The sequence below is a fragment of the Exophiala mesophila genome (assembly GCF_000836275.1).
Source record: "Exophiala mesophila strain CBS 40295 unplaced genomic scaffold supercont1.7, whole genome shotgun sequence".
In the NCBI taxonomy this organism is placed as follows: Eukaryota; Fungi; Ascomycota; class Eurotiomycetes; order Chaetothyriales; family Herpotrichiellaceae; genus Exophiala; species Exophiala mesophila.
In genome coordinates, this window is record NW_015622510.1 from 247,428 (window position 1) to 259,656 (window position 12,229).

The 12,229-nt window shown below is 52.3% G+C and overlaps 3 protein-coding genes across 3 annotated transcripts; 1 reads left to right on the forward strand and 2 right to left on the reverse strand.

The window, feature by feature from the left end:
- Positions 1-249: 249 nt before the first annotated feature.
- PV10_09038 (uncharacterized protein) lies at positions 250-2,833 on the reverse strand. Its single transcript, XM_016374142.1, has 3 exons — positions 2,128-2,833; positions 2,060-2,081; positions 250-2,013 (listed from the first exon to the last, which is right to left on the reverse strand). The coding sequence occupies exons 1-3, from the start codon at positions 2,603-2,605 to the stop codon at positions 891-893; spliced, it is 1,623 nt and encodes a 540-aa protein (XP_016219686.1). The 5' UTR covers positions 2,606-2,833; the 3' UTR covers positions 250-890.
- Positions 2,834-5,463: 2,630 nt separating this feature from the next.
- Positions 5,464-10,128, reverse strand: PV10_09039 (ribosome-interacting GTPase 1). The gene is made up of 3 exons (XM_016374143.1): positions 8,054-10,128; positions 7,882-8,002; positions 5,464-7,822 (listed from the first exon to the last, which is right to left on the reverse strand). Exons 1-3 carry the CDS (start codon positions 9,014-9,016, stop codon positions 7,803-7,805), a joined length of 1,104 nt encoding a protein of 367 aa, XP_016219687.1. The 5' UTR covers positions 9,017-10,128; the 3' UTR covers positions 5,464-7,802.
- A 642-nt stretch (positions 10,129-10,770) lies between these two features.
- Positions 10,771-11,496, forward strand: PV10_09040 (uncharacterized protein; the record flags this gene model as incomplete). The annotated part of the gene is made up of 1 exon (XM_016374144.1): positions 10,771-11,496. One exon carries the CDS (start codon positions 10,771-10,773, stop codon positions 11,494-11,496), a length of 726 nt encoding a protein of 241 aa, XP_016219688.1.
- Positions 11,497-12,229: the final 733 nt, after the last annotated feature.

Consider the following 12,229-nt stretch of genomic DNA (forward strand, 5'->3'; position numbering starts at 1 on the left):
GTGATCGACAAGTCTAATCGCCTCGACCTTTGATCGCTTCTGCACGGTCTTTAAGGAATGATGCTGATTATGAGACGTCCCGCGCTCATTATATCCAGAAGGAATAGACCGTTCAACAGGCTGGCCATTATGCCTGATGATTCCTCAGTGACTTTGATACAATCAGTGTCTATTCAGCTTATGATGCTGGTGATATGACAACTTTGTACTGCTCCCCAGATGAGGATATGTTGTGTTGTTTACACCCTTTCTCTCATCCCCTCGAACAAGGCAATAGAGAATGTTATATGCCTTGACCGTCTCAGTCCCTTCCCCTTGGCCCTCGTCCCCTCGGACGTGCATGTCCGACCCTCCCCGTGGGAAAATCCAGGAGAAAACTAAATGTGCCTTGACCCTGGCTTGTTACTGTTACAAGAGGGTGAAGCAAAAGAATGAAAGAAGAAGAATGAGAAGAAGAAAAATATCCCCTGACGCTCCGATCTCGAGATCCAACCTCGATAACTCCGTCATCTTGTTCCCATGCCCTACTCATACCCTCGTCATGCGCTGCGAAAAAGAAACTTGCGGTGAGGCTGCGCTATTTCTAAACCCGTGTCGTAGAGCTTCCACGCTCTTTCCAGTTGTTAATCATTCTCTTGCTCATCAAGATGGTGAAACTGCTGCAACTCGTGCCTCATGCTCGTTCCTGTGGTTTGCTCAGTTGTCGCTGGTTGACCGTGATAGTGCTACAACTCCAGTTCCATAGTCTCCATGATACTATGCTCCATGCAAAATAACAAAGGGGTGTGCTCATAGTGCTGATGCATTTCCAGTCCTCATTATGTTCCCAGTCTCGTGTCCCGTATTCTCCCTTGACAAAGTAGGTCGAACATCGGTCCGGTCCTGTGCGCTTAGGTCGATATACCCTGAATGGTTCTCTTCTTGGAGATGCGTGGACTGTCCATGACATCGATAGGGTGCATCCCTCCTGGCAATGAAGAGATGGTCGGCGGCGTCAGAATGCGAACCTTTTCCATCAATTTTCCAATGGCAATGTAGTCGTCTGGAGCCGCAACACTCGGATTTTCCTCCAGTAGTGCCTTGATGTGGTGTAGGGCCGCGATCAGGTCATTCTCAGCTGGGGTGTTGGGCAAGCTGATGGGTGAGGTATCAGCTGATCGTGGCAGTAGTGGAGGTTGCATAGATGAATAGCGCACCTCCTCTGGGCTATGAATGTCGGGCACACTTTTGTTTCGTTTCATCATTTGGCGAGGATCAATCGCCGTGGGTTGCGTTTCGACTGTGGCCGATGTTAGAGATCGCACGGGCAAAGAAGGACCCGTGAATCCGCTGCTGGTTGAGGTCTGATCAGATCCATGGGGAAATGTCTGGCTTCTTTGTCTGCTCGGCATATCCACGTTATTCTCCCTGACCAAATTTCGGCCCATATCTATAAGCGCAGCTTTGTCGTCTTCAGGCGCCGCAATGGGGGAGAGGTGGTCCAGTTTTTGAAGGCTTTCTTTGTCGGTCTCCGAGGCCAGCACGTAGTCGATTGGAGACGGGATAAAAGAGTCCTTTGCGACGTCAAAGTCGAAGAAGTCGCCTTCCTCGAGTTTCACATTAGCTTCGTCCGAAACCTCTTCGATGGTTGACATGGCAGGAGATGGTATGTCAGAAGAACTAGAGGTGTCGTCCTCCGGCGAGGCCGTTCTGGATTTGGTATCCTGGCTCGTGCTTGCTTCGGTTTCGTCGGTAGAAGGGACCAGGTGATTTCTTCGTTTAAAGTCCTCGAGCCACAAAGAGGTGGATACGACTTCTTGGTCACTTCTGCTGAAAGAAAATACTTGGACTTGAGTCCGAAGCTCTTGGTCAGTGGTCGAAAGTCCTTTCTTGCGCTGATTCTTGACCCAATTTGCGAGCGTCTTCTCGAAGTCAGGCAAGCGGGCCTTGGACTTTTTCTCGGGGCTTGAATTGTCCTGTTTTGGCTTGGGATTCATGTACTTATCACGCTGCCTCAAGATCTTGGACACGGTGCTATGATGGTCAGCTACGACTAGGCCGTATTTGCGCCTCAGCATACCTTCTCTCAACATTGAACTTTGCTACATTCGATTAGCGAGCTGCGACTGGCGAAAGGGGATTGCATACCTCCAATCTGAATCTGCTTCATGTTTGGGTTTTGCTCGGCTTCGATACACATCTGGCGGCGTTCATCGTCGGTGAGCTTACGTCGGGAGGGCGTTTTGGCACTTGTGGGCGTTGCGTCCGATGCTGTTCCGGCAGACAATGGCGTGTGGAGTGGTCCTGCAGGAAGTATTGGCGTCGAGTATGCTTGCTGAGGCTGGCTTGCCAGCATACTTGGCCACAGTCCACTATGAGGCATGATCAATGGCGGGGGCATTGGTGCATGAGAAGTGCCAAATGACACGGGCCGTTGCATGTTGTAAGCCGGTTCCATGGGAACTGGAGCTGTCGCATGGTAGTCGTAAGGTGGAAAGTCCTGAATGGGAGACATGGAGGTCTGAGGGCTAGAGAAGCCGCCAGGAACATTGATCCAGCCAGGTTGGCCATAACCGGTCTGGTGATGGTCCTGATGGTTTGTTGGCATATTCAAGAGTACCTGCATCGAGAATCACTGATCGAGGCAGTGATTGAAAAGAGGGGCGATTACTCCAGAGGTCGAGAACATGCCAGCATGCGGTCCAGTATGCGGGTGACAACAATGACGAGGAGAAGTAGCGAGCGATGGCAACAAGCTACGAGTAGGAAGCGTCGACCACGAACCGAGTGGGCAATTCTGGAGAGCTATAGTATGGAATCCCAGCCCGTGAGGCAGAGGGTCTCACGTTGCTGGGGGACGGCCAGCAGAGGAGAGATATAGCGGAAAGTGAACGAGCATATGGGAAAAGAGGTCGAAGATGGATGTGAACGTCAGGGTGGGCCAGGGCGTTCGTAGACAAGCTCACAAGCTCGAGAATCAATTGAATGGGCCAACCGAGCCAGGGAAAGGCATAAACGGTCGAATGAACAGGCTTCAGGCGGGAGGGTCGAACTGGGGTGATTTCGACCAGGGCTTGGAGGCGAGGAGGCTTCTCAGAAAAGTCAAGGGAAGAATGAGAGAGGGACAAGGCCTCTGGGAACACCGAGGGGCGTTGTTTTAATGGCTTGGGCTGCAGACACGGTGAGCAGGGTTGTCGACAATTGTCGAAGATGGCAACAAGACTCTGGGGATTCCTGTTGGCGATATATCAACCTGTCTTTCGAATGGACGGCGTCTTTGTCGCTCTCAACGAGCTTGTTCTCTTGTTCAAACAGTGTCGACGCCTGCCCCCAGGTTGAGGTTTTGACCCTCGGGGATGGCACTGGACACAAGATAGGGTGCTAAGACCGCAGGCGCCTAGGAGGGCCTATTGCAACGAGTTAGGCAAGGTTAGCTTTCTCCCGTTCGGCTGCTTAGGAACGGGCCTAAGTTGTCGAGTTAGCGTCACGGCTCCGTTGGTCCAGGAGGGTCTCGGGGTCTGCTAGACCTCAATTTGTTCATCTGAGACCCGCTCGAGATTGACCGGAAGGCCCTCTCTTGATCAGCCACAGGAGGAACGGGCAGTCTGCGGCTCCAGGTGTGCGGGCACCTGGATTCGAGCCTTTGGGCTGAGTGGTGAGTCTGCAACCGTCCCACGAAGCTTGAGAGAAGCGGATCAATTACGTGGAGAGGCAATGTACGATGTCGTAGGAAGCGTAGGGGTAGGTATGGTCAAATTACCCCATTGACAGACGAGAGTCAAGCAGCGGGCGGTCGAATGAGAGGAGGATTACATAGAAGCCCCCGGTAGATGGCAAGCCTCTGATGAAGCGAAACCCGCGACAGTGCATCGGCTTCCGAGTGGCAGCTGATGCTTCACCAGGAAGTACTTGGTACCTACCAGATAACCAGACCTGCCCAGGACACGATGGTCAGGATCATCATTCGGTGAGATAGATGGATGGTAGTTAATCAGGGGCGTTGGGTTGAGAGGTCGCTGGAATGGAGAAGGGTTCGTGAAAGGACCCTCTTGGAGGGCAGGGGGGGTCATGCGACCTATGCGACCAAGCTCGTAGGCCTTGGGACTACTGGCACGCACCGTCTAGCCGTTATCCCCTCCCTTGACGGGCCGAAAAGCAAGACGATCTGGAGTCTGGGGCCCACAGAGGCTGTTTGGGCAAGAGAAGAGGAGGACGGGGTCAATGAATCGTAGTGGCCGATCCGGAGTGGAGAGGCCCCCAGAGAGGCTGGACGGGTGGTGAAATGGGTTGAGTGGACCTCTACTCGTAGACATTGGGGCTGGTGGTGCTGGGTTCGTGGGGCTCATTGGGCACCGACGACCTGACGGCGAGAGTTGGTATGGTACTGTATGTACGGGGACGAGGCCTCGTCTTGTCACAAGAATACAAGTCTTCGGGTTCTGGTTCTCGTGAATGCCAGGTGCAGAGCCAGATGCGGCATCTGGGCCGTAGAAGAGGAGACGGACGGGAGCTGTGGGGGTTAGGACTTGCCCAAACGAGGTGCGAGACTCTTGAATCTAGTTTAAGAGGAAATGGGAAATGGCCAGTGGGCAGTGGGCAGTGGGCAGTTGTGCGACATTGGATGGATGGTGGTCAGAGGGGGTGTCGAGAGTGGCTAATTGAAACGCGTGGACGGGGACACGAGGAAAGATAGGTATCGAAGGGCAGGGAGATGCCGTTGGTGGCTCTTCCGGGGGCGCCGCTATCGGCAACGCCACGGAGAAGAGCAGGGGATGGGACTCGAGCAGAGATGGGGTGGGCAGCAAGGCAGCAGGGCATCTAGGAGAGACAGTCAGCGCCAAAGCCATGTCGAAAATGGAGTGAGCAAACAAGTAACCAACGAGCGAGGTGTAGAGGGCAAACGAGGTATGGTTGGTGGAGGGGTAAGAAGCATGGGCGGCAAAGAACAGTAGATATCATCCTGAGTGGTTTTTTAGCGAACGGGTGGGGACTATAGCGTGGTCGACGGCGTGGATCGATAAGAGAAAATGATAGATCTAACTCGAGGCGTTGACCAAATGATGCGATGTCGAGGTGCATGCGGAAGCACTACTGAACAACGTCACCCCCATTTTGGAGGAGCGTGGAATGATTTTTCTTTCCAGAGCCAAGCGCCTATCATTGAAATTGAGATGGAAAGTCGCAGGTTGCAGGAACATTAGAGAGTGTTTTGTTTGATTTGGGAAGCTGGAGTGAATCAAAATGCCGCGATGAGAGACGATGGACGAGGCAAACGAAGGCACTCACGAGGGACGCCCACATCGATGCCACCACTAACACCACTAAACACCACTAAACACCACCATATTACCACCACGACAACCACAACCACGACAACCACCACTACCACCACTACCTGCGACCAACACCGACCCGATGCCATGCTGCAGGCACCAAAGCCGCAAACTTGCCTAACAAATTAGCCGAGTACGAATATTTTTATGGGTGTGGAGATGCTGCCTACTTGTAAGTGCTAGCGCAAGACATTTGTAGCAATGTCGCCGGTGAATTTGGATGGTTGGGGGTGGTATAGTGTACCTAGGTACCTTACCTCCCTACCTACCTAGTACCTACCTAACCATTTCCCTAGCCTGAATGGACATGGGACTTTTAACGAGAAGCTTGAGGGCTTTGCAACCTCACCAATAATATCCCGAGGGTCCCTCCTACCCTACCTCTCACCCTACCTAAATTACCTCCCCGTGCTGCTCTCTGCCTAACATGACGACTGTGAGACCTAATATCTCAGGCAATCTTAGGCCAAGCACCCTCGTCCGTCCCTCCTCATTCTCAGTCAGTCGATAGCCTATACAACAGAAGAGACTGGCCTCCATGGATAGCAATGGTATTGGCATCTCCAACATGTCAAGGGAATTGAAAAGTCCCCATGCACTCTAATGGCAACGATGACGACGGACAAACGATAGCCCGTGTTCACGGTCTTGAGTCTCCATGGGAGGGATGCAGAGCAGAGTAGAGCAGACTCATTTTGCTTCCCATACCTCGCCCGTGACATTTACAGAGACAAGCCTAAGATGGTCAATGTTGCGTGACAAAACCCTCAGGCAAATATGTCTCAGGTGCGGCCCAAATCAGTCATCATCATGACCCTTTGCTCCATGGACATTCATTACCCCTACAAGTTATGACCACCGCATCTCCATCCCATCCCATACAAATCCCCATCCCCATATCCATCCCCATCTCCATCCCAGTCTTCTCTCGTTAGCGGACAAAGCCGTTAGATATCTGGGGCAGGAGGATTGGGCGGGAACTCCACCAGTAGACAGGACTCGTTTGTGGGAGCCCCTGGCACACCTGTCCCAAACAGTACCTACAGTAGCGTAGCTCTAAGCCATCCTGAAGCCAAAGACAGTGCTCGACATGACCAATGCCACCTCATAAGAGCTTCAGGGAACAGAACACCCTTGAACCTCGCAAGCAGTAATAGTGGTCAAACACATTCCTTCCATAGAGCCTTCAAGGGTTGTCCTCCCATTCAAGGCAGCCTTCACCCAGAGTCCACATCTTCAATCATAAGCGCGGACACCTCTTTGGCGGTGTACAGAATAGGCATCTCTGCACACGAATCGCCAGGCCGTCTGACCCTCCATAACCAGCGTTCGAGATGTAATTTTCCCGTGGCCTGCTGTGCATAGACCCTCATATATTGCATATTGCTTCGGTGGCGTCATGTGGGAGCTTTGGGGCGTGCATTCGACAGTCTCGTGTCAAAAAGCCGCCTCTCGCTGACAGTGCCGCCCCAGAGTACAGAGAGACCTGCAGCTGCATTAAGTTATGGACATAGCCTGCCGTGATTGCCACCCTGCCACTCCCGCTCGTGCTTGCGCACTTCAAGGCCTTGTCCGTGACTGAGTCTTGAATTTTCAATGCCATGCTGCCCTCGATTGGCTGTTCAGCACAGCTCGCACTCGTCAAACTCTGGCGCGTCTATATCCCGGTCAAGCACTGGAGTTCTCCTCAGTCTCGCAAAACTTCGTCGAATGAAACAGCAGCTTCGCACCGCATGCTGCGGCCTAACGCCTTTGATGCTCTCCCATTGATTGTTATTTTCATCCAAGCAGGAGCGCCGATCCGACGTCGTCAGTAGTATCCCGTTGGCACACACATAAGTGTGCTGCCGTCATCGACCTGTTATAGAGGCTGGGAGCGACCCTGGCACCGGCCATATGTGTATGCATCTAGCCTGATCCCAAGGCACAGGCCCAGCTATTCATTCCCAAGATTCACAGCTCGTTGACAGTGGGGGAGAAATGCCTTTAGAGGCAGTGAGAATTCCCATGACCCCTGGTATTGTAATTTGGAGTGCGTATCGTAGACACACCATCCCAACCGCCGAGTCAGTCACACGATGCTGGTGAAACGTCGAGCACGCATGTGCGTATACATGACCTTGAAGCCATGAGAGAGGTGGGTGCGTGGTTGCAGCGGCGCGGTCCTTTTGGCAGGTGTGGCAGCGCTGTGTCAAAGACTCCAAATGTAACCATCGGTCCAACCCCTGACGCTGATCACGGTAGTGGACGATACCCCTCGAGATCCGGACGCGAGCAAATAGCTTCGGGGATGCGGAAACTATTTAGCGCGGCTGCGGATCTAACCTACGAGACAAAATCCGGCCGATCTCCAGATTAAATACGCATGCGGTACCTCAGACATCCACGGTGCACCAGCGATGCAAAGGTCAATCCAAGTAGTTGAGCTGTCGTGGCTGTCCAGGAAGACGGTCCAAGACCTAAGCTCGCCATGGGGGACCTTGGCTGCATTTACTTCTTGATGATGGTGACTACACAGGTCGTCGTGATTAGCAGACCAACGATAGCAGTATTCATGCAAGGAACTTACTGATGTCTTCATCCGCCAGTTCGTGTGACAGTCCGACTCGTTGGGGCTGATGCTTGACTGAACGTCCATACACGATGGCATGTTTGAATTGTTCCACAATTGTTTTGTGGATGGCATTGCACTGATCAAGTTAGTGTCGAGACGTGGTCGTCAGAAGAGTGTGAATGCTTACAAAATCTTCAACGGTCGACGCATTCTTCCTCAAGACTACAGGAGCGGAATAGTCGGGTTGTTTGCCCTTGGGCTTGGTGTAGACTCGTTTGAGTTGGAGCTTGTCCCACATCAACTCCAACAATTCATCGATGTTCCAACCGTGTTCAGAGCTGATGGGGCAGGCGTTGGGGATGCGGTAGAGGAGGTCGAGCTCTTCGATGGAGATGGCGTCGATCTTGTTGAGGGCATATATGACGGGTATATAACTTCGGCTCTTGGCTTCGAGTACATCGATCAGGTCGTCAATGGTGGCGTCACATCTGATGGCAATGTCGGCAGAAAGGATTCGGTATTCATTCATGACGGCTTTGATCTCATCGTGATCAATGTGTGTCAGAGGGACAGTGCTGGTGATGTTCAAGCCACCCTTGTCCTTTTTCTTGAAGACGATATTGGGAGGCTCCTTGTTGATACGTATCCCAAAGCCTTCCAATTCAGACTCGATGACTCGCTTGTCCGTCAACGGCTTGTTGACATCGAGGACGATGAAGATGAGATGGCATGTCTTGGCCACGGCGATGACCTGGCGACCTCGACCCTTTCCGTCTTTTGCTCCTTGAATGATACCAGGCAAGTCGAGCATCTGTATAGCGGCACCGTTGTACAGAACCTGACCAGGGACGGTGGTGAGGGTAGTGAATTCGTAGGCAGCGGCCTCCGAGTGTTGACCGGTCAGACGACTCATCAAGGTTGACTTGCCCACAGAGGGAAATCCGATGAAACCGACTGAAGCCACACCCGTCCTGGCGACATCGAAACCACTTCCGCCACCACCGCCCGAGGAAGTTGGGGTTAGGAGTTCTCTCTTCAGCTTGGCCAACTTGGCCTTCAACTGACCCAGGTGGAAGGATGTTGCCTTGTTCTTCTGGGTCTTGGCCATTTCGGCCTCGATATCCTTGATCTTGTCCACCGTGGTTGCCATTGTGTTGGATCTCTGCACCGAAAATTACTTGGTTCGGTAGGTGCTCAAACGGGTTGAGTGTAGGCTCGATTGTCCAAAACAGTCAGGGCAGGGATGGAGCCAAGGGCGAAGGAGGACGATGGATCGACGGTGACAATCCTGCAGTCGGAGGGGATTTTGGGACAAATTACCCCGAAAGGCTGCTCGAAGAGGAGGAAATGGCAGCGGTCAAGGACACGAAGGCTGCTCTCGAGAGATTGGCGAATATGATATGACAGGTCTGTGGGGGGACGTTGTGCAACGCGGACGGCGTGAAGAATGGGTATTGGGTTCCAATAATGAAGACAGGGAACTGCTGGGAACTGCTGGGAAATGCTGGGAAATGCTGGGTATATGCTGTGGTACATTCCCAGGTGGACGCCGACAATCTACGATATGACTTCTGTCGGTGTAACTTGGGATTGAAAAAACAAATGGAATTGTGTGGAGTCTACCCCACCCACCAAGAGGGGGCCGAGAGGCGAAGATAAATGAGCGGGATGAGGTAAGGCCGAACATGCACACAGGCAAATAGTGATATGGGTGAGGGGTTAGGGCCCGAGGGGTACTCCTACAGTGGCTGAGTGGTCCTTTGAGTTACACGGGCAGTACGGAGTACGCCCCTCGGCCCTCCAGAGCCTCGCTAACGTCCCCTGAAACAAGTGACCTTGTCAGGCCATTGAATAGGCCCTCTCGGTCATTGTGTTCTTGGGCTGAAAGACTCGATGACATGTGAGTTGGTCTCGATGTCGGTGACGCAGTGTGGGGGTCGAGGGCAGGGGCGTGGGTAGTAGGCAAACCAGGTACCCTGTGTCGTTCGTATGGGCCCCAGGCACCTGAGCCTACCTAGGTACCTAGGTACCTTACGTGGTAGATACCTCTAGGTCAGGTAGGTACGCATCCTGCACCGTACGGTAGCCCCCTCGGCCTATACTCTGGGTTAGTCAGTGCCTAGGTAAGTAGTCGCCCATATCAATCAAAATCATAGTGCAAACACTGTTTCCTCAAGCCTGCGATGATTCACAATATTAAAAGGCACAAGTGTAACAGCAGCCTCGACTTGACACTCATGGGCATTTCCTCACCGTGCTTGCTCAATCGAATTCGCTGACCACCAAAGTCAGTGCCTTGTATGCACACACTACTTATTGTGTACCAGCTCATCATCAAACAACACGTGTTCGCGTTTGATCGGAAGTTATGGAAGAGCTGGCCGGAAGCTTCCGGGGGTGTGGTGCCTACCTGCGCATCTCTCTACATCTCTTCGACCCCTGTTGCACATCATTCGCCCACTGCAAAGCCCAACGTCTGCCCATCCAAAATTAGCCACCGCACAGACCTGAAGGACACATGAGCATGTTTGTTCAACGCCCTTCCGCAACTGTCATCGACCTTGGATTATGTGTCTTGACCTCTACAAAAACTTGATCCACAGACTCGCTAACATTGGGACTCGGCAGGTTTAAACTTTCCCCAAACCTCTGGTCGACACTGCGAAGATCATGAGTTCAACCATAACCCTTGTCTACAAACCGTCTCTTACGTTGTGCCTTTCTCTCATTGGAAGCATTACTTGCACCACCATCATTTGATCATTACTTCAACGGCCACTCGACCCTGCCATCGTCATTGCATTTTGCTCTTCACTTGAGTTGCCTGGACTTGTCATCGAGGCCAATATAACAAAGCAGACAAGTTTCACGAGGTCTCGAGGTCGGTCTTGACTCACCGCCATCATGATATCGTATCAATCCAACAGCCAAGCCCAGCAACACCATCCCTCCCAGCCAGATCTTTATCCGGTACATCACCGAGACAAGATTGACACGATTGACCCTACCGACGAGTTCCACCACCTTGTCCGGGCATTGTCCGAGGTCCTTGGCCCTTCATCAGGCATCGACTCTGCCGATGTCGACGAGAATGATCTGATACGACTCATGGAAGAATACCACTCGAACGAATCCCACTGGCAACCATATGCCTTTGCCGACTTGACGCGGAACTACACCCGTAATCTGGTGGATGAGGGAAATGGCAAGTCTAATCTTCTCGTCGTCGTCTGGAACCCAGGGAAATGTAGTCCAATACATGACCACGCCGACGCCCATTGCGTTATGAAACTCCTCAAAGGGAGCCTCAAGGAGACTCTGTACGACAAACCTCATCTGTGTGACGCTTCTGAACTTTCGGGGGCCACGACGCCTCCACGAGTCGTCAAAGAGACCATTTACACTGAGAATCAAGTCACCTACATCTCGGACCAGCTCGGCCTGCACAAGATTGCCAATGTCTCGGACACAGACGTCGCTGTCTCTCTGCACCTCTACACACCTCCCCATGCGGCAAACTTTGGCTTCAACCTCTTTGATGAGCGCACCGGCAAGCAGACCCATATCAAACAAGCCGGGTTCTACTCCGATCGCGGAAAGGTGGTTGAGTCCAAGTTTGGGTCATTTTGATGCCGTTGCATGAGCCAATCTAGGCATGAAATCAATCTGTCGGCATATTACCGAGTCAGGACTGAAAGAATAGGTATTAGTGAAACCATGGGTATATTCGTATCTGAGGCTCCGGGCTGTTCAACATATTCCCAAACATCTTGATCTGATCTAAGCAGGAAGAGAAGAGCAGAATGAACTTTACTGACTGCACACTGAGAATCCAACGGCTCCCAACACGTTTCGAGCATGTTTGCTCTGATGTGTTTGCTCTGATCGGAGAAGTCCTCCGCCGGGCCCAAGCCTTGGAGTCAACTTCTGGACGGTTGGAGAGTGGTAGCGGTTGACGATGCCAATCATGCGGGGTCCTCCGGGTCGTGCCTTTTCGGCGCAACTTCATCTAATTGGCCTATTTATGACAGCGCAAACCGGGTGGATTTGAATCGATGCCTACGGAGTACATCCCAGAGGCAACTTACAGCTGGAGTTTGGGGTATTATTGGGTCGCGTGGAACCGACACCACGCGAGGCAATGGCGATTGTCCATCTTGTCTCTTTAAGATTTGGATCAACATATAGTAGCCATCTATCCTTCATAATCCTAGACTCTCTTCTCTGCCAGCAGCAAAGAACTCCCCATTCTGACGCCTGTCCAAGTTCTGTTTCCACGTCACTGCACTCCTTGATTGATATAAACCCACGATACCTCTTATCTACGATAACTCAATCGGTGTTCAGACCGACGTAGACAGAA